At 40.3% G+C, this 26,988-nt stretch overlaps 1 protein-coding gene across 4 annotated transcripts; it reads right to left on the reverse strand.

The window, feature by feature from the left end:
- Nucleotides 1-7,388: 7,388 nt before the first annotated feature.
- On the reverse strand, nucleotides 7,389-18,709 carry PCTP (phosphatidylcholine transfer protein). 4 transcript variants are annotated; one of them, XM_075770475.1, is made up of 6 exons: nucleotides 18,350-18,704; nucleotides 14,072-14,189; nucleotides 10,364-10,443; nucleotides 9,857-10,028; nucleotides 9,109-9,176; nucleotides 7,389-8,421 (listed from the first exon to the last, which is right to left on the reverse strand). In XM_075770475.1, exons 1-6 carry the CDS (start codon nucleotides 18,497-18,499, stop codon nucleotides 8,398-8,400), a joined length of 612 nt encoding a protein of 203 aa, XP_075626590.1. In that variant the 5' UTR covers nucleotides 18,500-18,704; the 3' UTR covers nucleotides 7,389-8,397. The 4 variants fall into 4 exon arrangements, with proteins under 4 accessions (XP_075626590.1, XP_075626589.1, XP_075626591.1 ...); XM_075770474.1 differs by having other exon boundaries at nucleotides 7,389-8,625; nucleotides 18,350-18,699; XM_075770476.1 differs by lacking the exon at nucleotides 9,109-9,176 and having other exon boundaries at nucleotides 7,389-8,625; nucleotides 18,350-18,709.
- Nucleotides 18,710-26,988: the final 8,279 nt, after the last annotated feature.

Consider the following 26,988-nt stretch of genomic DNA (forward strand, 5'->3'; position numbering starts at 1 on the left):
ACCCACTCTCCGCATCTTTCTCCAGGTCCATTTTATTTTTAGTAAGTAAAAATTGAAAAGTGGGATGAAAATGAGGTGAGAGAAGCTTAAATATTTTGTATTTACATTGGAAACTAATCCAAAAAATATTCTTTTCAGTATCTTTTAAAACCGAGTGAAAAATTTGAACTTATCCCACTGCTTATTTATGTACTTGACCACATTACAGACTTCATTAGTACTTAAAAAAAATGGGGTTTGTGGGACAAATACACAACCTTGCTTGATAAAGAGCAACTGACAGAGAGAAATCCAAAATGGAAGGCTCAATATTTGTCCTTTTAACCCACCTAAAAGCATGTGACATTAGAATAGCCTTCTACAGTATTTGCAATTTCCTCTAATATCCCTAGTGAAACAGATGAGCTTTGTGGATGCTTGCTTCACTACCAAAAATAGACTGCACTGTTCTAGCTCGCTGATGTTTCATTCATTTGATCTCTCTGCTGTGGAAACTACTGAAGGCGTCTTACTGACACTGCCATTCTGAAGAGTTAAAAAAGTAACCTTTTTTGTTTTCCTCCTCATTTGCTACTGTAGGCAATGAACTTACTTATTCCTACTCCGAAACAAAATAGGGTTTGAATTGCAGCCTCTGTGCAAGGCATATGTGGAGTAATGCAGATTTTTTTTTTTTCTACCTTTTAAAATATTAGGAGAAAACAGGAAACTGTAAAAGTTGAAGCTATCTTATCTAGGGAAGAATGCTCTAAGAGCTTGGCGTTGCCATTAGTACAACAGTGCTAAACTAATACAGGTTTGCAGTTTGAAAAGTCAGAAGACAGTATTTATTGGGACTCTAGCAAACATTTTTGTTCTTTGAATGGTTAGCACAGCAAGCCAAAAATGTTGCAATTTCAAAATATGTCTCTGCTTTATGAAATAAGGGACAAATGTACCTGAAAAATTGCCCTGTTCTTTGCATGGAAATCTGATGAAAGGTTTTATTATAAAATATAGTGCATATACTTTATCACATCATTTTAAACAAAAACATATTCTGTTTTCAGAATGCTGCTTAACACTGACCAACATAATTTCATGTTCAGTACTATCTTTTAAATCCAGTTTGTATTTTTCCCTCTCATTTTTCTTAGTTTCACCAGAAACCAATTCCAAAAGTCATAATTCTTATTCCCACATAAATCCAGATATATTGATCCCCACACATGTTTTGGGAATGAAAATGCATCCAAGATTTTTATAATACAATAAAATGCACAAGAACTGACAGGGTAGAAGATTTTTTTCTACTAACAACTGGGTAGAAGAAGATCCTTGAGTGATGTTTGTGCTTTACTCTTCAGAGCAGGAAGCATGGCTAAGTTGGTAGCTCACTGGGCTAAGATGTCAGAAGGTCAGATCACACATTAGGATTTGAGTTCATCCCAAATGTTGACACAGTATTGAAGGGGGAAGGGAAAGGGAAAGGCATGTGACAGTAAAGGACATTGTAGTCACCAGTAAACATTGATTAGAAATATCCATCATTGGACCAGGTAGAGGAAAGTCCACTATAGAGTCAACACAAAGATTTCTTAATCTTCTTTTGCTAAATATTGAATTAGGCTGATAATGAGCACCAGCTCTGGTGAAGAAGACTCTACTTACTAACATTAAATATTTTTAATGTTAATTTAATTATAATTAAATATGATTGAGTATATATTCCCATCTGACAAAAAGAGAGTCTCACCATGTATAAGGATAACATTTTGTGAGTGCTATTTGGCTCCGCATGTTGTCTTTAAAAGTACCATGCCATGATAGTTAGGGTAAAACTAGAGGATCATTGTGGAATGCTTAGATATTCTAAATCTGCATTTCATCTTCTCTTTTTATTACATCTCAGCCTTGCCCAGTTGAGGCTTTCCCAGCTTTAACCTTTCAAATACGATCTACAGCTGCTGGATGCAACAGGAAATGAACAGTAACAACTGGCATCAATAACTTTTTTCTGACTGTGGAGCACAGCCTCAGTTTGTCTGCTATTGCTGTCTTTTTTCCAAAAGTAGTCATCATGCTTTCACACAATAGTGTATTTATTATGATATTAAGCTTCACTAGCAAAGATTCAGAAAGTCTGCTGTCATTTAATTTAGTCTGAATTTCCCAGATTTCTCACCAAACTTGTACCAATAATTTTAGTTAACAAACTAAAACAATAATGGAAGCCTACCACAAGCATCTTGTCAAAAACATTTATGTACATTTATGATTATAGGATTTTCATATACTTGTGCATCTTATTGTATATCATAGGAATTTAGCTCATTCAAGTTGGTCTGTTAAATAACAGCATTTGGAAAGAAAATAATGCTGCCTTCTCAGAAGGATTCACATTGTAATCTCCTGGATTTATTATTATTAAAAATCATATAATAATTCAGCTTGGAAGGGACATAGGGGATCATCTCATCATCTGGTCCAACCCACAGCCCAGTGCAGCACCAAATTTGAAGCTGTCTCTAATTTCAAGGTCATATAAATTGCCTAGGGCCTTTTTCAGACAAGCTTTATCTCCAAAAAATGGAGATTTCACAGTTTCCCAGAGCAACTTGTTTCATTGCTGATTATCATCACTGTGAAAAAATCCTTCCCTTATATTGTTATAAAATATTCCGATATCTACTGATCATAAAACTGATGAAGAGCAAAATATTATTTCTCTACTCAAGTCATATTTTCACAATAAACTTACTAGCAAAGATATTAAGCATACAGAAATACTAGTCTGAAAGAAAAGATGGATTAAACACATACTTGTGAAACATACTTTATGAAAGGGAATGATTTATATTATGTGATGCCTGTAATTGCATTTGGTGATCTGGCAGGTATTTCTAGGCCTGTCTTTGCTGAAAGATGTCAAAGGGTGCTCAGCTTTCTCTTTTATTCTTATTCTCTAACTTGTTCCAAATGGACTTTAAATTCCTTTTTCTAAATTACTGACATGCCTGTCTGTCATTGTAGTGAATTAATCAAGCTCATTGTTCAGTGATAATGCTCTCAACTTCATGGTTCCTAGAACCACGCCTTAAGTGCTATCAAGGGTCAGTTTATTCCCATGTTACAAGAAAAAAAATCAGTGGAAGGTAATGTACTTTTTCACATACCCACCTCACACTTTGAGACAATAGACCCTTTTAGTGTCAAAGTAATTTCCTGCTGTAGAAATGTTCCTACTGCTTGTTTTTATTTGAATAGGTGAACAGCATCATATGGGCCTTTTACAGGGTAAATGGGTTGGCCAGGCAATTTTGGCATTTTGTGGGATCTTGCTCTCCGCTCAAATGTACAAATCAATTATATGACTTCCATGCTGAGAAAATGCATTAACTTTTAAAATGCACAGCAGCAGCCTAGTCTTAATAAAAATGTTTAAAACCCACCCTTAAACCATAACTCCAAGTTGCAGCTGAATATGAAACATCCATTTCCAGCCAATTACACACAATTTCTATCATACTTTGGAAGATATGTATATGCACATGGAATATTAAAAGCCCCAGACCCTACAACTCTAAGTGAAATAGGAAATGACTTAAAACCTTTTGAGATACGCTCAGGCAGAAATGCAGTGAGCCTTGTAACTTAACAGCAGGCATCTATTGGAAGTATGTACAGCACATAGGTAACCTTTGGCCTTACATATTATAGAAGAATGGCTACAATCCAAAACTTGCCATTCTAGGAACAACACAATCTATTAAAATGATTCATTCTCAGAAGTTTCTCCCATAGGTGAAGAATAATAAGAGAATTAAGCTTGGGGTGAAAACTGACTCTTCTAACATCACAAAGCCCGTAATAGAACCTTTTCTGCCTGCAGTTATGAAATAGGCCTTAGAAAGATCTGAAAATCTGCATGAATCTAATGAGGACAGATAAAGGCAAACTCACTTAAATCTTAATGTAGAAACAGCTTTCAGCTTAACTAGTTGCACAGCTGAGATGCAGGAAATTTTTCACAAGGCTAAAATTAATACCTATATTCAAGGCCCTTCAACATAATTGCCTATTATGGCATGTTCCACTGAAACACTTATTCACAGGATGCAGTTCTTCTTACTTTGGAAATGAAGGTTTCCAGTGGAGAGTTGTTCCCATTTAAAATGTTCCTGTCTCACAGCAGGACTCCAGGATACTTTTGTAATTCAGATTCCAGATGAGAATAATTGTTTATGGTCAAGTTCTCAAAGAACAGGGAATACTGAACTAACAGAGAAAGATGACGTTCTCTTCATGTCTGCATATGTCTCCATATGTAATCCTAATTCGTATATTAATTGGCAGCTGCAGAGAAGAATTAGTAGGATGCTTAAACACCAGCTTTCTTTACATTATTGGTAAGGATTCCTCCTAAGTCTGCAGTTATAAGCCAGAGTGGTATGAAAAAATGTCAGCAAAAGTCATCTTGCTATAGAGATTTGTTCTTGCTCCTCAAAGAGCATTTATTTTCCACATAGTCCATTTAGGTTCATAACAACTTACCTCCTGTTGTAAGCCTTCCTCTCTGTTTTTGTATGGAAGTTTTCAGTGTCTTTTAAGCTTCAGGAGATGAGTGAAAAATAAAGTTTTCTGTCTAAAAGTCTAGTAGTCTTCTCTGATCAGAAGACTACATTGGGGCAGTAACTTTGGTTACGAATTATCCTCCTGTCTAGAGGAAGGCAAATTCATGCTCAGGGTGAGATTACTGTCAGCTAAGTGAAATTTAAATACCATTAGAGCCCATTTGAAAATGTTCTTTACACATAGAAAACTAACATAATGGAAAGCAAAATTGTTGGTGGGAAGATAAATGGTCTACTAGTGTGCATTAATATCAGAAGTCTCCCCCTATCCTCCCACATTTTTGTTCCACTAAATTATAAAAAAAGCCAATGACCTGCTTGAGAAATGAAGTATCAACCAGATGTTTCCTGAGCAAAGAAAACTTGTGTTTCCCTTTACACATCATCTTCTGAGAGGCAGCACTACAGCAATTGCATATCTGACATCATTCACCATGTTGACTTTGGGCTACTCAGAATCTTTCCTTTACTTTACTTTCCAAATCAAATACAATAGCTTCACAGAGAGATCACATGGAAAGAATGGGTCTGAATGATGAGAACACAATGTGGAAGAATGGTTTATATTCACTTTGTTACAACATCACTCCTTATGGAAACAGGAGATGGGTGACCAGTCATCCCCAAAAAGAATCACTTATGTGAAAAGCAACATGCAAAAATATTTTTTCATAGGAGCAGATAATTTTAAAACAAAAGTTCTATATGAGAATAGATCCAAAGCTCATTATGATTTATGGAAAATTCTGATTATTGTGCTTTGGATCAGATGCCTATTTATTGACAGAAACTACAGCATTTTTCTAGTTCTATTTGACTACTAGGAAAACTTCACTAGTCCCTATTAATCTGTAGAATGTGATACCTAGTGATGTGTTAATGGGGGTGGGATATAGAAGATGAGGCTCAATCATCATCTAACAGAAATGCTTCATTCTTTTTATTCAAAGTGCCCTATGTTTACAGCAGATCACTCTAAAAGAACAAACTTTGAGCTCCATTTTCAGGCAAGCTGGTGGAAACAGAAAGCTAACCTTCAGGAGCTACATTAACAAATGACATGTGAAGGGGGTTTCATTTTTTTTAACCCTGTGCACCAGAACTCATAATGCATAATGACTTACAACTTCCACAGCAGGTAAATTTCTGTTCGAGCTATCCAGAAAAGTCCACATGACACACGTGTAATTTATACAAGCTCAATAATCATGGATAAAGCTCTAAAATGCTTTGTGAAAGTCTTTACATCCAAAGACTGAAAAATATCAACATTTAGACAAGAAGCCAGATCACACAAAGCTGGAACAGCTTCTTCCTCTCTAGTAAAACAAGATAGGTGTAGTAACACATACTTAAATAAACTGAAGTGCCACTGCATATTTAAGTCACTATGAGAGCCCATGGGGACCTAAATTTAACAGAAGATCCGATGTTGCATTCATCTCATATCATTGGTGAGTTGCTTGTGAAAAGCTGTTTTCAGTAGCTACTGTTTAGTCAAACGTCTTTTAATTTGTAAAGTTGTGTACAGCACAAGAAACTGTCTGTGCAATGGTTTTAATGAGGATACGTGAGCAAAGGCTATGTATTCTATACTCTCAGTGTGAGGTCTGGAGGAAATCAAGTTTTCAGCAAGATTGACAATGGAGCCATTCAGCCTCTTGAATGCTCAGTCTTACTGTTTCAGCCCACTCCAGACAAATGTAAACTATGTCGTGATGACAAATAACTGTTAATGACAAAGATGCAATCATGAATTTCTGAATATAAAAATGCTTTCACTTTCTCCTGCTTTCATTAAGGACTAAACAAAATTACAGACTGGTTCAAGAAAAAGGAAGAAAAAAAATTACCTCATCTGTACATGACATCTCTGTACACATACTCAGCTCACTAGGTACACATTTCTTGTAAACATTGAAACTCTAAGTTTTAAGGTAGTTTTACAATTACAGGTAGGTTTTGTACTACTGTGGTACAGAGGTCAGTTTTGTTCAGAAGGAATTGGAAATCAATTAGTTTGCATCACTGTTGCAGGAAGATTCATCCTCAGCTAGTCCCCTTTTTAAATTCTGTTGTATCAAGTCTATAATACTTTATTTTGCTTTTTTATCTTCTTTTATGAACAATCTACCTAGTGCTGCCTTTGCTGCTTTGCTTCAGAACAGAACTTGTATCCACATCCTGTTTAAAAGCAAATCGGGTATTCTTGTGATTGCTTATGATATTTGAATTCCTACACACTTAGCACGCTACTAAAATACTTACTGAATTCTAAAGGTATCTTTTTCTAAACACTGCCAAAAAAAAAAAAAGAAATTTGAGAATTTATATACTCAGGTAAAACACCATCATATTCTTGGTATGATGGAAATAATTCATTTTCAGTACACATGAATAAAAATTTGGCTCCAGTTCCAGTAAGTGCATGTGTACAAAACTTATGGAAAGAGAATTATGCTTCAGAAGTACTCTCTTTTGATGTCTGTTCTTTATCTGCTGGGGAAAAAAATGTGACAGCTAAACTTAAAATAGATCAAGAATTGTTAGCACCGTAATATTCAATTGAGTAACGGTCTCCAAGTCTAAGACACTTGAAAAATGCCTAAACTGCTGGCAGCAAGCTCTTCAGAACACACAGAATCCTACTTAGCTCTCATGAATCCAAGTTATTCTTTCAAAAGCCTTTAAAAATAAAACAGCCCATGACATCAGCCTGTCATCTGTGACCTGACCAGCACAGCCACTCATAAACATGAGACGTAACAAGAGTACTGCATATATAGAATAATGATTTATTGGAAACAAATATTTACACAAAGTATAAAGGCAATCACTTCAACCATTTATTTTTTAACAAGACAAAGATGCCCCATTACAAGATTTGTTTAGTAACAGAATTAGATTTAGTAATGATGCAGAATGTATTAAATCCCTGAGATTGAGGCTTTCTCACCTTCTATGCTCTCCATCCTCCACACCCACTCCACCCCCTCCCAAAGCTGCTGCAAATTTAATTTCCCACTCAGTTGTGCTTTTGGTGGATTACTATCCACAGTTACAGCTTCATTCTTTACATCAGCATGAAATTTAAAAATGCAACCAAGCCCAAATTTCACATCAAGTTCATTCTCACTCAGTTGCAGGCATCCAGTTTGAAATTACTTCCAATTTAAAGTTGGTATCCAAGCTGCTTTACAGATAGGGCTACTGACTCTGAAGATACAGCTTATTCCTCTTAAATCAGACATGGAAGCCTTTTTTTCCTGGCTGAACACAGCTAATGTTCTTTTTACTTTTCATCCAGGGGTATTGAGATGTGAATGCAAGGCTTTAGGCACAAGTCTTTTTATATCTGGACTTAAAGCCATCACAAGGAAGCTTAGTAACATAGAGTTCCAGTTCCTACTGCAGACTTCTAGTAATTTACCTAGATGTCCTCAGAATCTTTTACGTTTATAGTGGGCAGACAATTTAAGAATGACAAACTTGGGTAGCAAAAGTGTTTCCTCCTCCATTATTCAGTTTCAGTAAGGAGCCACCCTGCAAGGCCACAAAGGCAGATCCAGGCATAATACATACCGAGAATTTTCAGTTCCAGTTCAGACATTTTTCCTAGCAAGAACCTTGTCTCTTGTCCAAGGATGTAATATTTCAATCAACAAAACTCCTCCAGCTGGCACACGACAATCAGCATAAGCAAAGCATGGGGGACAAGGCTAAACTTAATTACTTGCAAAAGCATGCAGCTGATGTTGGTGTTAACTTGTGCATGGCTAGCTCTTCAGTTGGAGATGGAATCAAAGATCTAATAAAATTCAAGGCATAAACCAACTAAATAAAATTATTTCCAATATTAGAGGTAGATTTTATCCAGTGTAATATATAATAGCCACTCCTGTAAGTGCAGAGCTCTAGGAATTAAACAATTCAGATCAATTTTGACCTATGTGCTCTTAGAATAATTACGGCAAGCTTTTTGCATGTCCTTCAAGAAAGTAGGCACACCACTCTGTAAATAGAAAAGTGGGAAAGTCATTCTTGCATAATGTAATCAAGAAAAACTATAAGCAAAATGAGAATTCCCACTACATAGATCGAGGCCTTCAAACAAATACAGGACAATTTTAAGATCTGGTACAAAGCAAGAGACGATTCCTTTAATCCTTCATGAACAGACTGCATTATTGAAGTTTGCTTGTGTTAAGGCTATTCACATACGCTCTGGAACATGGATTTGTTGGTTTTGTTGCACAAATTTACCTGCCTGGTTGACTAACCAATGGAATTTGATAGGAGTTAAGAAAAAAAAAATTAAGGCAATTGCCATGAGAGCAGACAATAGCAAGACTCTAAAAATGGGACTGCATAAGTGCTAGAAAGCTTTCAGAAAAAAATAATTCTACCCAACATGCAGAAGACCGATATGGATGCAGTGAATACATCATTTGAAACAGCTTAGCCAAAGATAATTGTGCTGTCAACCTTTACTTACCTTGGCAGCCCAATTGACCAGCCATGATGGAATCATGCCACCAGGATTATCAAAATAGTACATATAGACTAGAAATGAGAGAGAAGTTACCAGAAAGTTATCCAGCCATAGTCTGAGTATCAGCTCTAACACCATATGACAGAAGCTGTCAGTGTGCATGACTGAATCACAAAGTACAACAGTTCTGCTCTAAATTCTTCACAAAAAAGTCAACTTGTACTGAAGTGGAATGTGAAATAAGTATAGCCATTTCCAGTTAACCTCTGGGAAGCTGAGTGCGCCATAATGTTAATTGAGACTATTGCAACCATTTTAGGCAGCCTGTCTTATAAGGTTGTTTTTAAAGGATTAATCTCAGACAGAAGTCAATCTCTAGGCAAACCCTTTAACCTATAAATCAATGTCAAACATGATGCTTGTATCATTGCCAAGTTAACCAGACTGCAGCTAGCATCAGACTCTACCCAACTGAACTGGCTGGCAGGAAAAAAAATTGAAGGCTGGGCAGAATGAAGTGGTCAGTAGTCTATTCTTAACTACACAGCCCAACTGTTAAATAAAAGATTCTTAACAGTAGCACACTGCAGTGGACATTTCCAAAACTTTCATTCATTTTAAAGTATTCTAGTGCTCACTACATCCACTTATAGTAACGGTTTTAGCTTAAAGTTTCCAGTCTTTGTGCATTTTGCTAATACATACATTCTTTGGCTATGTGACTTGTGATCACACTTTCTTGATTTCTTACCTTTAGATCCAGTCTTGCCATCACTTTCAATTGCCAGACTTTGTTTATAGCTTTTAACTCTGATAATACCAGGCTTTTCAGGGCACTGAGGAACAGACACACTTTGAGCTAACACAACCCAGATTTTCCGCCCATCGACATCCATCTCTCGACATTCACGAATATAGACATACTGCATTCCAAGTTGAGGAGGCATGTCAAAACAACGTCAGCTTGACATATCATGAATTGACAAGTGAATTCCATTACAAATACCAGCCCCTTCAAGTTATTTCTTATGCTTCTACAGGATTCAATCCTGCAGAGTAATAATTCAGCTATGTGAGCTTTAGTAGTGTGTGGGAAGAGGCACCCACGCTCTTCTTCATGCTATACGCATTCATGTAATATCAGGACTGCAAGATCTTAGATCAAGTGCAGCTGAGCAGTACAATCAGTACATCATTGGGATCCCTGTATGACCAGGTGACAAAAACTACAAGAGGAACAAAAAGCTTGAAAGGATACATCTCTGTTTGAGAGAGGAAAAGGGTACTTCACTTCCCAGTAGATTACTTTTTCACCATCATACGTTTTCTCATATAGTTCTACAGTTGAAAAGAAAGACTGTTAGATATTGCAGTACAAATCAAAATCAGAACCATACATGTCATTAGGAACTGCTCAGATTTCTGACATGAACACATTTTACAGGCAACCCTTATGTCAAAATTGATACATATGTAAAATTCTGTAGAAGGCTTGTTCAGCAACCAAATACATCAAAATAGGTGGCCTGTTTTTCTGCTGCTATAGAATTTATTGATTAAAAAAACAAATGAAAAATACCAACCATAAAACCAGAACAGTTCTAGGGGGAGGCAGAGTCAAATTCCTTTTCAGATAATTAGCTTTCCATCTCAAAGCTTCTTCCTCACCTATGCATATTCTGCATAATTCTGAGGTACAAGTACAGTATGCTTTTTCACAAGCACATCATTACCCTTGTAAATGATCCTAAGTTAACAAGGAACTAGGACGAGCACTGCTTTATAATACCTGAAGAGGTCTTACATGAGGGATTAATCAAGTATGGAAAATCTATTAGGAATCTCACAGCAGTATATACAGGCAACAGTGAACAAGGAACTTGAGCAGGTTATGAGCCTTCATTACACGACCTTCAGTCTGCCTGGAAACTCAATCAGAAGGCAGCTGAATACAAAAAAAAAAATCTAAGAGTAGTCCCTAAAATATGGCAGTGACTCAATAGTGTGGCATGAAGGAGAAAAATTAGTTCAAATCAAACTACAGAGCTGAGTTTGAAAAACTGTCTACCGTACAGCTTCTTCCCTTGAGGCAGTAACTGCTGTTATCAGGGTAATGGACCTGACAAGCCATGGGGCTGAGCCAAGGTGAATCCCTGTCTGCTCAGGGGCTGGTCATTACATGGGTGCAGTTAAAAAGGGTGTGATCCAGAAAGGTGGTTCACATTAACAAAGTGCTCTTCTCCTTTAGAGCAGAGTTCTGCCTAGAGGTGCTATAATCCCTCACAGCCAATGCACACAGCCTGCCACATGACTTCCAGTGGTTTTGAAAATAAGGCTAGAACAGACTGACAATCTCATTGCTAAGGCAAGAAGAGTGCTACAGATGGGAGGTTCTTTCCCTATATAACATGTTCCAAACTAGGCCATTAGTACACCCTGCAAGTCAGCTGTGGCCCATAAAACCAGCCTCTCCTCCAGGTTGGAGCAGTGTTGGATGCACAATGCTCTGTGTTGCAATAAGCTACAGCATTATGCTATCCACCAGAGGTCACTGGAGCATTGGTTTATCAGCTTTACTTTCACTGCTACCTGCAGAGCTTTCCTTTTTCAAGGGAATTAAGACACTATTTTAGACTTCGATGCAGTTTTTAGCTACTAACTCATCTACCTTTGCATCTTTGCAAGCACAGAAAAAACACACACTAAGTCAGTCATGTCCCACCTGTATTCACTTTAGTCTGTCAATACTAGTGGACAACTTCTGATCAAAGCAGAATACAGTGCATTTTAATCAATAACCAGATTTCACTTAGCATTACTACAATAGATCACAAGTCCATTTTATTCATAATAGGCACAGCTGCATTTGTTGCTTTAGCAGTCAATTATTACTGTTAAGTTGTTGGGAAGTATGATCTCAATCAGGATGGTATTGCAATCAGGAGTAGCAAGTTTCAATATTTCTCAGGCCCAACCATTTTGTATCATGCCACAGAAGGATGTGATACCTCAATCGCTACTCTACAGTTTAGTCACAGCTTCCCTGCTTTATTGGCAGCTGCAGCACAAACCAGGCCTTGGGATGTCCACATCTTGTGGATATCCAGGAGCCTGCTTTGGAAATAGCCAGGGTACTAACAGCAATGCAACAACAACAGCAGGCTGATACCAACATTTCTGAGGCCTCAGGCAAACCCTTGGCAAGGACAGATCAAAGCACGACCCTCTGAAGTACTCACAGGAATCCTGCCCATATCTGCCTCCAGTCAGGCCTTCAGAAAGAGTTTTGCTGAACAGAACTAGAGGATAGACATTAACTCCTCTCATGCTTAGTGCAGGAGCAGTTACCTTTTCAACTTAAAATGCAAAAAAACCTCTGCTCACATTTTTATTTCAATGCCAGCCAGCAATTCAGCAGAGAACTCTTTTTTGGAGTGCCATTATTGCATAGCTGTAAAAGCAATAAGGAATACAAACAGTAAAACAAAGAGCAAGAAGGCTCTGAATGGAAGTTTTCTGGGTTTTCTCCCTAAATGTGAAAGGAGAAAAACCCAAGCTCATATTGTTTACACTGAAAATGTTGGCTAGCAATATTTCATCATATACAGTTCTAAATAATATGTAAGTTTGTGTCAATTTTTAAGCTTAAAGGAAAGTGTTAACATTAAGTTTATGCCCTGCAAGGGTTAACTTCTGTGAAACTCTGGACTTTAAGTACCAGTACAACTATAAATTCACAGATGAATGTATCATGGTCAGCAAGGATATAAACACCAGCTCTGCAACATTATCTAGTTTTTAGTTTAAGGGTGTAGCTTCCCCCAACTGCTTCCTTTCTTTTCTCTAAGAAGGCATTAAAAAAAAAAAAAAAAAAAGAAAAGTAGTGTTTATTTAAGAAAGATTCAGTTCTCCTAAATGCACTTAAATCAAAGACTACTGAAGTAACTTAAGATAACAGTATTTTTATATCCAGTATGATAATGTTGAGTCCCACTCCAGCTCTTTTTGTTTCAGTAATGGCAAAGTGGCCTTTGCTACAAGAAAGCTATTGCCCATTTTGACAAATAACACTTACTAATGAAGACATAGCTGCTTAAGCTTGACCAAGGAGTCAAGTATGTGGTTCTCCTAACAAAACAGTCAAAGGCAGTACCAGTAATTGCTCACCAGAGCTGTCCTAGACTTAACAGGCACAACATTTAACAGTTCTTTGGTGTTTAACACTGTTCATTGTTCAGCAAAACACTTTGGCCATGTTTTGGGTTTTATTGGCCTGAACTGATTTTCAACACAGGCTGAAAAGGGAGGGGCTCCCCAGCTTTAAAATAAATGGATTACTGGATGCCTACATCAGCTGAATCCTTGCCTTGTCACTGCTGACTTCAGATGTTTTATCATCATATGGATATCCAGGTTCAACTCCCTTTTTCAAAGGAAATATTAAATAAATACAACTAAATTAGTTATTCCTTTCTCTGTAAAAGCCCAACGTCATCAACTATTTTCTCAATACACCCATTTCTGATTGTAAAAGGTGCCAAGAACAACCAATGCTTTCAGGAAAAGACATTCCATCACGCATCAAACTGGTGGCAGCCATTGCACTGCTCCACTGCAATACGCAAAGATGCACAAAAGGTATTATCTCCCTTTTTCCCCAGAACATCTACTAACATTTAAGCCAGGAAATACAACAGCTAGAAGCTGCAAGGTGTTGCAGCATAACAAGTGATACCAATTATATGCTTTAACCAACATTGAAAGAATTCATTCCAGCTATACAGTGATTAGATGTTAGCTGTTCCATCTCGGTGTATTTGCAGAATGCAACCTTACCCCAAAAGATACTTAATTCTGGCTCAAAGTCTTTGGATGCAGCAACTTTGAAATACCTTTGAACAAAGTTTGAGTAGGAAAAGTTAACGTGGACATAAAGCTTGCTTTTAAACTGCCTAGATGAGCTTACCTTTAACATACTGATCCCATTGTTTTCTGAAATCTAAATCCATATAGACATCTGCACACAGTTTTGGGGGACAGTCAGCAAGACCACCGAAGATTTTATACTCATAAAGTCCTGATTGCTGTGGAAACAGAATGGAGAGAGGAAAAGTCACACAGGAAAGGGAAGTACTCTGCAGCAGGGAGAACAGCTGAAGGAAATTAGGTGGGGCACATACAACAAATTTGCTCAAGAGCTGTGAAAGCAAGTGTTCAAAAAACAATGCAAGATTCAGTCTTTAACCTCTCGACTTTTTGATCTATACATGAAAGTTTAAATCCAGACAGGCTGACCTGCCCTGCACAATGGCTGTTCCTTCCCTTACACCAGTACCCTTTTACTTCATAAGCAGTTCCAAAGGGAGCATGTTTCTTCACACACACACCCCTTTTCATCCCCAGTGGTCAGTGCAGACTAAATCCTGCCGCACTGAAGCTTACCAGAAGCATTAAATTGTTGTGGCAAGGTCTCCAGACCCTACACAATGTGTTTAACAGTCTCAGCCATTTCCAGGAGGTTACCAGGTACTGCAGGATCTGGAATAAGCTTTCCAGCAAGTCAGGTATGCTTCTCCTTCAGGCTGCGATACAAGAATGCTTTCTAGTGTTCATGCTTACATACAATGCACTATTATATCTGCCTTGAATATTTATCAGCTATTTTCTTTCCAAAAGCTGTCTGCACTGAAGGGGTGGGGTGCAGGATATCTCTTATGTTAATGCTTTTAATGTTTCTTTCAACATACGGAAACTCCATCTGTGCCTACAGAGCAATGTTTGTTCTATTGGTAGTACCAGTTCAGGACTAAATTAAAACAATAAGAGTATTTTGAATATATAGTCAAATTCAAGAATTCCCAAGGAAAGGGAGGGAAGGATTATACACCATTCTGCTAGTGAATGGCTGATTTGTCTTCCCCTCCCCTTCACAAATCAACCGTAGAGGATGAAGATTTGATAATAATGGGACCAAGAAGCTTAAGCTACTCATCTTCACTGTGGCTTCCTGGAAGCATCAATCCCTAGCTTGAAACCTGAACTGTTCAGCACCTGTGCAGCCCCATGCACTCATGTCATCTTTGTAAAAGGCAACAACATTTTTATTTTCACAAGAAAAACTAATTTTGAAAACATGACACTTGAAATTGAGCTGAGACCCAACAGCATATGCCAAAACACTACACTGGTACTTCAAAAATAGTTGATTTAACTTGAATGCTATTTCATTCCAGGTCACTAGTAAAAATTCTATGTAGATTATCTTGCATGTGTGTATGCTTACATTAAGTGTCACATAAGTCAGGAGAAGAACAAACCACAACTCTCCTCACTCTTCTAGTAATTTAGAAGAAAGCCTTACTTCCTCGTGTTATTGGGCTGCTCCACCACCGAAGATCAGAAGTCTTTGTATTCTTTTCCTGGATTTTGATTACAACTGCATCTTGAGAGGTAACAAACCAAGCTCACCCAAAACTTTAATTCTGCAGTCAATACACGAAACTGGCTGTTTATCAGCACACTCACCGTTTCTTTGCATCCTTTAACTTCCTCTTAATCTGTTTGACAGAAGAAAGCCATGCAGTAATTTTCTCATTTAAGCTATCAGAGCTTGCCTCAAAGATTTTGCATGGAATTGTGTGCTTTGTACCTTAGTGAGGACAAACTACACAGTTTCACACTTCCAAACACAGTAAAAACTTTAGGACCACAAACTATTACACTGTATTGCTTGTTTCTAAAGCTTGTACGTTTCACCAAATAGGCAACTAGAAGTTCCTGCAGTACTTTTTAATTGAGGATTATAAAAAGATATGCATACAATATAGGTCTTTAAAGCATTTTTGCTATAGATAGAACCTCCATCAAAAGTTAAAATAGAACTGTAGTGATGTCATTTACTGTCACATAATTCAGATGCACTAAATACAGAGTGCAAGTGCTGCACTACCTAATCTCCTGACTTAACAGATGGGATTCTACCTAAACATTCAAAGCTAGGCTCCAGTTAAAGGTAGGCTCTCAGCTGGTTCACACTATCAGTTCAGTCATTCTTACATCTATAACCTTCAAGCTCTTGTACTGCAGCTCAAGACAGATCAAGATATTATGCTGTTCTTCTCTACCAATCTATTTCTTCAACTGCTAGATAAATCACAGCATACATCATTAAATATCTTCTACTAAAAAAGGTCGTATTTTGGTAACAGTATGAAATAATAAATCATGACTTGAAAAGCAAACAGGACATCTTGCAGGAGGCAAGATGGAAAAAGACATTCAATAAAAACAGCAATTCACAATAAGAAAGTTAAAACAAGAAGGAAATGTTTCAGGTTTTCAGATGCCTATCAGCAGGAGAGTCAATCAGCGGGTTGGAATAGAGCACAGAGCAGGAAAGCCTGGGAGATCTATTTGTGTAGCCTGTGGAGAAGGTGGAAAGAGAAGGCAACAGGAAATATAATTGCTGCCTTCAGCTTCCTGGACTACCACTGCTATAGTGGACTTGCAGTTCAATAAGTGTTAGAAGCCAATTTTCCCAGTAACAACTTTAAGCAAAGACCCTTCTACTAGACTTGGTTCTTCTTCTCATGTGGCAATTTGAAGCAACCGAAAGACAAACCAAGAGACGTATTTCCCAGCAGAATTAGAAGCCTGGATTTGAAAAGGTCTCTTGCATCCTACCTAATCTGTCCATCTACCCTAAATTAGGGTCATTGTATAAGATGCAAAAAACAAACAAAAAAAGACATCTTGATGTTTTTCAGTCAGCTCAATAGTCCTATATAAAAGCATGAGAAGAAGAAGCCTGAGCTACTTTCCATCTAGCCAGCTTCAATTTCTACAAGAGCAGCAAAGCCACAGCAACACAGGCTGCCCCAGTACAAGTCTCATGGGCACCTGGTCCCATTGGTTTAGCAAATTCAGCCTCTGTCTTCCCGAAGTTACTTTGCCTTTGTTCACTGTGCAATGCATTGACAGGTCTGGGATGAGCTCCAGTCCTAACATTTCTCTTTCATCCACTCCAGAAGCAACAGTCCTAGTACCCTCCGTTTCATCAGCACATCTGATTCCTGCGTAGATATCTGGCAGACACCACAGGCTCGCCTTTGCTGCGTGCTCTCATTGATAAGCTTGTGCTGCCATTGCCAGTTACCACGCCCAGGCTGTAAGCAGGGACAGACTATTTACCACCAAAAAAACTCTGAGCTGTATGAAGTGCCTTTTTTTGTTTGTTTGTTTGAAAAGACTTTCCCTACCTTGTCTTGCCTTTCACACAGACCTATGTGTTTGCTTCATTTGCTATTTTTTTTCCTAACATGACCATGCCCAAAATGATTTTTTCAGAATACAAGATTTTCATGCAAAGCACAGCATGAAGTCCAGCTTTATAAGGAGTTGAGAGGTGGCTATGATCACAGACCTAAAGAAATAGGATATTTATATGGACTCAAAAGTCATTATTAAATCATAAATCTGCATCAGAATGGAAACACTATGTTAATCATAAGTCAGTTCTGGAAGCCTAAACTTTTGAACTTCTTAAGAGAAGTAAGTCCTTCCAAAAAAGGGGGGAATTGCATTCCAACCCTTTCTGAACTACCTCCTAACTTTAGGGGGAGAAAGGTAGAAAATCTGTTGGAAAGAAGCTTTGGAGAGAGCGAGAAAGAAGGGGAGCAGGAGTCTGCAGATCAGGAGGATGCTCTAATGTGGTAAGTGCTCAGGGCCAGTGTGCAGGGACAGGTCTCTCCCTCACACACATCCCTCACAGGGGGCTTGGAAGAGGAGTGGAACCCGCAGAGCAAACACCCCGTTAGACCCATGACTGCTCCTGTCACCGAGAGCACTTTCCACGAGGAATTTCTCCAGCCACCACCTGCTAACAAGCTTTAAAAGCCACACAGTTCGCGGGTTCCCCTAGCAGTTTGTAAGAGCGGTGTTTACTGCAGCAGAGCAGCTTTCTCCATCAGCAGTTAATAGCATTACCCTAAAAGCCGCTTTCTGGGAGCCTGGAGAAACTGATCCGAGGCCGATAGCGCCTGGACGGGCAACGGTCCTCAGCCTGACCCGTGCGGGGAACCGGCGGCTCCGGACGTGCCGGCGCCCCCCGCCCGCCCCGCTTCTCAGCCGCACTCCCCCGGCTCCCCGCCCCAGGGGCCCTGCCCCACGCAGGGCTCAGCCCCGGGCAGGGAGGGCCCGAGGCACGGCCGCCCCCCGGCGCGGGCAGCTCCCCCCACCCGCCCACCTCGTCGTACAGCCGGTAGATCCTCACGCCCATGCTCTCCACCAGGAGCTGCCAAGGCCCCCCCGCAGCCGGCGCCGGCTGGTCCAGCTCCCGGCAGGCAGCCCGAAACTGCTCCTCGGAGAAGCCCCGCGGCGGCGGCGGCGCCGCCATTCTCGGCAGCGGCAGAAGACGGCGGCCAGGCGCGGAGCATTGGCGGCCGCGCCGGGCTCAGCCAATGGCGGCCGCCGCCGCCCCTCCCTGCCGGCCGCCCGGCCCCCGCCGCGCCCCGGGGCCGCCGCGCCGCCATGACAGGGCCGTGGGGCAGGGGCGAGCCTGGGAACCGCCCCGGGGCGTGTGCTGCCCGCTGCGGTGTAGCGAGCGGAGGACGTAGGTTTATACCAATGTAAGTCCGCCGGCAGGTGTATGGGCGCATCTCTTGATCTTCTCCGTGCACCCCCAGTTTCGTGATAGGGTCCCGTTTTCCTGGCGGTATGCGGGGAACCCGGCCTTGAGATGTGCGTGCCAACTCTCTGGTGCCAGAGCGGGGCCGGGACCAGTGGTGTGTTGGCCAGGGTCTTGCCTTTTGGATTTCCCCAAGGAGGGAGACTGAATAGTCTCTATGGGCACATCTATTTTATATTTTAACAAGCAGTTTTCCTTATGGACTGCTTACATGAGAATATATGAAGAACAGAAAATGCTGTACAGCTGGTTGGTAGGGGTGTGTGACACAGGCAGACACCCACCCAGGCCCAGCCAGCCGGCAGCTCTGGTGGCAGCAGGCTCTGGCTCGGGTGGACTGGGGTGGGCAGGGTGGAAGGGAACAGAAAGCTTTGTCACTGTGCTGAGCTCCCAGGCAGGAGGAATCCACTGGCAGGGACACACCTCACACCTCACTTAGGCTCCTGCTGATAACACCACCTAGAACAATATGCTACCATGAGGCTGGCACAGACAGCCAAAGCATTCAGGGCATCAAAATGTGACTAGGGCAGGTTTACTCCCTGGAGCTGTAAATCTGTTTTCATTACAGCTTTATTCTAATTCCTGCGAGATATTCCTGCTGAACACTGTCTCTTCAGAAAAATGAAAGCAGCTCTGAGCTATGGGACGTCATCAAACCTACTGACTGACAAAGAGCCTGCCTGACAGCACTAGCCCAAAGCACTTGGTGGTAACCTCTGCACAAGGCTGGCAAAATTTAGCTTTTTCTAGCTTCCCTGCCAAGTGACTGACTTCTTTGACAAAGAGTTCACTTATGTCAGCTGTCCCTTCCAGTTCCAGTCAATTGGTTTGCAAGCAGACCATGAGGATTCCTGGCTGACTCTGGTTTGGACATACAGGCTGAGTGTCAGCCTTGCATAGCCCAGAAAACTTCTGGAGAGTTGTGGCAGAAGGCAAGATGCTATCTCATCATCCCCCTCCTAGCATATAAATTTGATGCCAGAATTTGACCTGTGGCATCTCTCTAAAATAATGTCACTAATGGTGGAAAGTCTCTGCTCATACATTACCTGCTCTCACCTCCCTGGTGAAACTGCTCAGCAGACATTCCAGTTCTTTTATTTTTGTTACATGCTTACCTGTATTATTCTTGGCTGAGCTAAGTTGACCTCGGTGGAGCTATGCTGCTCGCCCAGCTGAGGGTCTGATCTTTAAAATGGAATATGAGAGAATGGGCTGTAGGGGAGACTGATTTCATTTATCTTGCAGAAACAGTAGTTTTGCAGCAATTTTATCAGATTTCTATCTCACTTTAAAATCCGATTCATGCTCTGAAATAGGGCTCACGTGAGACTGAAAGAGTTTGTGGCTCCTGTTTGTACAGAGATGACTTTCACCCAGTGTGAAAAAGGAGGAGTTTTGAGTCAAAGGTCGATGTTTAACACGCAGCAAGGACACGTGTGTAAATGATCCTGTGAGATTACGTGATCCCTTAAGGAGCCTTGTTTGTGCAAAAGGACTGAAGTGATCACAGCTCAGCGTTGCCTATTGTTTTACGGTAAATGTTTTGCATTACACGGTTGTCTACATGGCATCAGTTGTAAGTTGGCTACAGCTGCCTGGCCACTCCCTCCTCCCCTCAGCGCTCTCATGGAAAAAGAGTGATTTATATTGCAAGGCTACACTAGGGACCAAAACTTTCAAAGAAGGCATTACTATGTGACCTTTTTTCTTGGTAAATAAGGATTGGTGATTACTGAGAAAGCACAAACAGTTCTGAAAGGAGACTTTATTTTCTATTTTCATGTAAGTAAGTGTTATTATTTATCACTTGCATGACCATGTATTATCCCTAGCTTAGGGATAGAAGCTAAACTTTGAACCCAAACCCTTTGTTATCTGCATCGCTACATAGTGTGGCTGTAGTCAGGGGTGAGTTCAGACACAGCGGGGACTAACTTCCTACAGTTCTGCCCCAACAGACGGTGGGACAGCAACTGCTTCAGGGCAGCTGGTTTTGGGAACATGAACCCAAGCTTGAGCACAGCTACCGAAGGCAGCCTAGATACAGCACGATCCAGTCCCACACATGGATCAGGGACCTAAATACTAACCGAATGAAAATAGAGGGTTACTATTCTAGGGCAATGAGGGGGAGTTTCAAAAGTGCCCACGACTTGACCCACATACTTAGTATTTCTTAGGTATTTAGCTGCTGCTGCTTTCAGCGGGAAATGATACCTCAAGGAAACTTGCTGATCCGGGCTATCAATGGGATTAATGCACCTAAATTGTCCACCTGTTTTTCAGAATGGAAATAATCTATTAATTTCACTTATTAATTCCAGCACCTAACCTTTCTGCTACTGAAATCAATGCTGAGAAATCCATTGAATTCTATGGTGTGGAATCAAACCAGTGAATTGGACAACCCCTCCATCAGAAAATCATATGTGGCCAGAAATGAAAACAGCAATGAATACTACGTTGAGGTTTTCAGGCCCCAGATGATTTTCAGTGTTTGTTTTGGATATGGGTATCCATATGTGAGAGAGTGCTACCAGCTATATTGTGTTTTCCTGCCTCTGTCTCTGTGTGGCACTGGTGCACTTTCAGAAATTCTTGAAGATGAACTAAAGATGTGGGATTTTGACGGATTCAGCTGCTGTGCAGACATTTATATACTATTGTCATTGCATTTTACTCAGAGCATTCAAAAAACTTTGCAAAAGTGCTGAGTAGTCCTGACACACCATTTATACAGTATGCACATTCATGTTTCTATTATACACAGCCAAAGCAATTATAATCTTCTGCTACTGTTGTTTCATTGACTGCATTATGTAAAAGCCTTTCTTACAAATTGTTTCATGACTTTTGCAGCTTGCAAGAAGCAAATTCTTCATCCAGAAAGCTGAAAACTAACAATAGCATCTCCAACCACAGACAAGCCTGTGTACGGCAGTCTATATTCTCCTCTCCTGTATGAGTCAAAGGGAAATCTGTTTTTTCAATAGTTTTAGAATATGCAGAAAATCTAGCTTGTCTGCCACACTGAGAACTTTATACTATATATTTTATATATTTTATATATTTTATATATTTTATATATTTTACATATTTTATATTCCTGCCTACGCATATAGGCAGGAAGGAGCACCCTGAGTGACAATCATCTCGTTTGCAAAGACCTAGCACCAGACATGCACTGTTTGAGCTGTCACAAGAGGTCTTAAGTGGCCACTTAACACTGGCTTGTAACGGCCTTCTTCATAAAGTTGAACTGAACCCCAAATTATGACTATATCTGTATTGAGTATCTAGTTTCAAGAAAGCTCCACCCAAATATAATAGCTGGAGTTCTGCTGTCTTCCTGCCTTCTAATACTAAATATTTTTTATCTTTGGTAAAGACTTTTAATATGCTGGACTCCTGGTGTCAGGACCCATCTCTCTCATTTGGCCATGTTGACTTTTGATTTACAACTTTTAGCCACAGCTTTTCTGGAAAGCAATGCACTCCCAGTGCAAATAAACTGGAGATTGTGAGGTGCAACCTGTTTTCCTGATGTTGAGGAAAGAGTGGTAATTTTAAAAATTCGCTGTAGGAAAGAAGGGATTGCGCTATTATCTGCATGACCTAAAATGACTCATTCAAAAGATAAGTGAGGCTATTTAGATCTTGACTTGGTTTGGCAAATGGTTGTCACTACCACACCCTCTACTTTCCTAACCTGTTTACAATGGTGTAGAAATATTTTTAAACATTTTCTTTAGCATGTGATACTAAAGCAGATGATATATATGAGAAGCTCTTTTTTGTGGCAATAGTGAGAACTGGTCTTCCTGCAATAGTCCTTTCTTTTCTTCCTTAACTACCCTTTAGCTCAGACTCTTGACTCACTGTAATTCCACAGAAGTCATCTATTATGTCAAACATCTGGGGGTTTTTTAGCTATACGTAGTATTTTAGGTAGATCTTGTGGATAAGTTTAGTCCCAAGGATTGTAGTGGAGTAGGACAAAGGAAGACTCATCAGACAAGGTAAAAGCCAAAGGATTTATTAACATAAGAAATTAGAAAAATTAGAAATAAACCATAGTTTTTTAACGGTCACGATAGTAACATTTGAATGAATTGGCAAGACATTCTCCCACCTGTTGATTGGATGATTTTCTGAAAAATATACTTCAGATGAGCAGAGAGTTCTGGTTTCATAGTACAGATCTTGGACTGAATGTAAAATTGAATGTTTTGTGTTACACAGGATGTCAACTAAGATAATCTGAAGGCTGCTTCTGGCCATAAACCTGTCCGTCTGTGCACCAATAGCCACTGAACACCATAGGCAAGTGGTCATTTCCCTGTAACACTTTCTTTCCCTTCTTACCAATTTTCCCAAGCTGTCTAGAGCCTACAGAGAAGCTTGTTTGAAAGGAAGTAATTCAACTGATAGCCCGTGTAGGTTAGTCGAAAGCTCACACTTTTCTTTCTACTGCTGGAGAGTCAATTACAACTGGCTGAAATGCTCCAGGTTCATTAGACTGACCATTTGAAGAGGAACAGGGTGCGCTTTTTATGCCGTATCTACTGGCAGAGCAGGGAAGCAAGACACAAATGGCTCTTGACATTTTCCACTAGGTGAGCTTGGACAAGTACTTTTTCAGCTCTTTGTCTGGATTTCCCTTCATGTCTTTGTGCTCTGTAAATTCTTTGGGCTACTCAGCTCAGGTCGAAAACAAAGAAAAGCCCTCTGCAGAGGCATGGGAAGAGATCATTCCTACCCTGAAATAAATCTCAGCTGAATCTGCTGGATCCTACTGCAATAGTCTCTAACAAAAAGCACAGTTATGGTGAAATTACATTGTCTTGTGTTTGTTACCAGGCTTCCTCCTAGCTCAGCCAGAAAGCTGCCATGTTGGCTAAAGATTCAGAGGTTCTGTAACTGACTTGTGCAAGATTCAGGATTTGACTTCTGGTGGTGTGGCACATCGCTCTGTTAATTAAAAGCACATGTCCACATAAGGAATGCAGCTCTTCAAATGTGAACCTCATGTAATTATGAAAGCAGTAGGAGATAAGAATAATTGTTTTCAGTTCCAGATGTCCTGTCTTCTTCAGCACTGCAGGGAGATTAAGTGAAAGTTGAGTAGGGCAGTAACAAAGTTCAAATGCACAGCAGGATAACTGATGCTGACCAAAGTCCTGATAGGATATAATGGAGTTCCAAGAAAATTCCATTCTATATTCCTACTCACCAAAGAGGTTTCTCTCTATCGTTATAAGCACATTATCCATTTCATGAGCCTGATTACACAAAGTGGGTGGTTTGCATAGCTATCAACCAACAGTGCTGAACTCCCTTGAGCTGTAAACTGTTTTAATGAGAGGGGAGCTACAGCATTTTATGTGAAGTAGAGGTTTGGTTCTCTGGTTTAACTGGCTTTGTTAAGGCTGCATTCCCCATCACAAAACACATACATTGCATGACATGAAAAGGATGATTTACAACATATTAGACATGTTGAAAGAGTGCTTTCTAAAAGTTCCAGTAAATGTAATCAACTGGTGTGTTGTGTCCATGTGTGGGCTTAGGGATGAAATAAAGGAAAATTCAGTGGAGGGTTAGGGAAAAGGCAAGAAAAACTAATTGACTAGGGAGCCCACGATGGTTGTACTTTGCCAGATTAATGAGTCACTGTTTGCTGTGCTGTTGAGGCCCAGGAGACTGCTAGAAACTCAAAGGAAGCCATTAAGTATTGCAAGTGTGTCTTAGTAGGCAGAGCAACAGCATTGCTCAATTTAGGAGTAAACCTCTGCTCTCTCAATAGTCTGCATGGGTTCCAGAATCACACAGCTTCTTGCTTATTGTCCCAGACGATGGGGCTGCACCTCCTCCAAAGCAGCTGCGTTAAGGCCACAGGGAGGAGATTTTGTCATTTAGGGCAGGTCCAAAAGGGGAACTATGTAGCATTTAAGCATGGCAGTCCAGCATTGTGAACCTGTAACCCCTCACTGCAGCTGTTGCTCAGTCCTGAAGTTTCCTCAGCTGTTTGCACTGAATTTCTACAGGTGCCAAACGTGCTGCTTCGGGTATGTTTGGTACTTCTTTCCTTATATCCTTGGAGAGTCATGCTCAGAACACAGCAGGACCTTAAAAGGCAGAGGTAGTCAGTCATTCCTTTTTTAAAAGGACAGAGTGGTGGTGCCCAAATTGTATTCGACCCTTACTTGCCTGAGAGCTACAAGCCCACCCTTCTAGAGGAGAGCCCACACATCTCTCAGCACTAGAGCAAGACATCCTTCCTGTCACTTTCCATCGCAGCTTTTCTGCTTCACAAAAAGGAGTTAGAATTGCACCAGATCTAGAGGAAAGCATGACTTTATAGTTAGGGTATTTATTTGTACAGAAACGTGAATTCTAAGCCCAGCTTCAATGCTTGTTTATGTGTGCTTCAGATTAGTTCCTGAAAATCCATACTGGGAGTTATTTTATGTAATACTTTCAGTGTTTTATGTAATACTTTAAGTAATAAACTTGGCATGGAAAAGTAAGAATGTACCAGTGGAACTGTTGATGATGTAAGCATGGGAGGGAGGTTCCCTATCAACATAAGAGGACCAAATACTACACTGGACGGACTAGAGCAGAATTAATGTAATAGGAATGGGGTGAAATTTAGGTCATGCACATGTGTGCTAACAGCAAGAATTTCTGATAGGTGGTAAATGGAACTGATACTGGAGAAAAATCTAGATACACTGAACAATCAGAGGATAATTATCAAATGATAGTATTTCTAGCAGAGACAGGAAAATACTTGTGCTTGCATGCAGAATACTGGTAAGGCCACATCTGAAAAAAAAGGATGATTAAAAATAAGACTGAGGGAATCTGATTTTTACCTCTGAGGACGTTAGAGGGTTAATTGCCAAAAGAAAGAAGATCTATTTCAGCCAAAGGCTTATTCCTCCATGTATAATTGTCTATGAATACATGCATCTAGAAACAAGATTGAGGTTCTTAGATATCAGCTAACAGGCATCCAACCAGAGGAGTAGGAAACCCAGTTGGTTTGAGCTGGAACTTGGCAAGTTTAATAAAGATATTACCTGGCACGGCTGCCTGCATTAGGAAGGACTGGAATTAATGGCCCAAGAGATCCTCTCTAATGACAGTTCCCCTCAGATCCAGTTTGCTTGTGATTTCTGCTGAAATGCCGATGTATTTGGATGGATCACTAGCAAATGGGGAAAAAATGCCAGTTTCTTGTATAAAGCTGTGGAGCTCTTCCAGAACCCCCTGGCTGATTCGGCTGGAGGAGATGAACCCTTGGCAGGATCTCCATCACTGGGGAGTTCTTAATGATACACAGGGTGAAATCCTGGCCCCTCTGAAGTTGATGGAAGTTTTGCTATTAATTTCTGTGAGGCCAGGATTTCACCCTGGAAAGGGAGTCAAAAGTACACACATGCTTTCAGAGACAGAGTGGCTGATTAAATACATCTGGTGCACTGCTCTTTTATCAATCATTGATAAAATAGTGCCTTTTAAATATAAACTTTGGGTAAGCTTAACCACAAAATTCAAGCGTGACCTTTTACAAGACTTAAAAGCAAAATTTGTCTGCTTTTTGTCTGAAAAGTACAGAAATCATGGTAAAAAATAACATATACCCCTACTCATCCTCTCCAAACCCCTGTAGTATTTGATGTTCCACTGAAATGAGTGATTAAAGCATAGAAAAGCCAGTTAAAATATTTCTAGATGATACATAAAATGTTATCCTCTAGGGCTGTCATCCAAAACTATGTTCTTCCTCATTTAATTCCTGAACAGTTAAACACCACCTAGGAGTTCATCTGGATTTCAGTATGGACTGTGCTTTCGCAGTACCACCCAGCACTGCCACTTCGGACACCACAGAAGGGCCAGGACAGGCAGCGAGCCCTCCATCCACACTCGCTTGAATCACGACGTGTTGATATTGATGGGGCCGGACACCCCGCATGGTGGTGTGCAGGAGGGCAGGGAGGGCTGGAAAATGCCCTCCCAGGCCCCGCGTTTAACCTGACACGGCCAGGGTGTGATGTGGAGCCTCACCACCATACCTGACCTGGCGAAGCCGGAGACACGCATGTCCCCAGCGTGCGTTATCTCTGAAATGGGCACGTGAACCGTGCAGCGCCAGCCCCGCCGGCCCGGACAAGCAAAAC

This window comes from Balearica regulorum, chromosome 18, assembly GCF_011004875.1.
Source record: "Balearica regulorum gibbericeps isolate bBalReg1 chromosome 18, bBalReg1.pri, whole genome shotgun sequence".
Lineage (NCBI taxonomy): Eukaryota > Metazoa > Chordata > Aves > Gruiformes > Gruidae > Balearica > Balearica regulorum.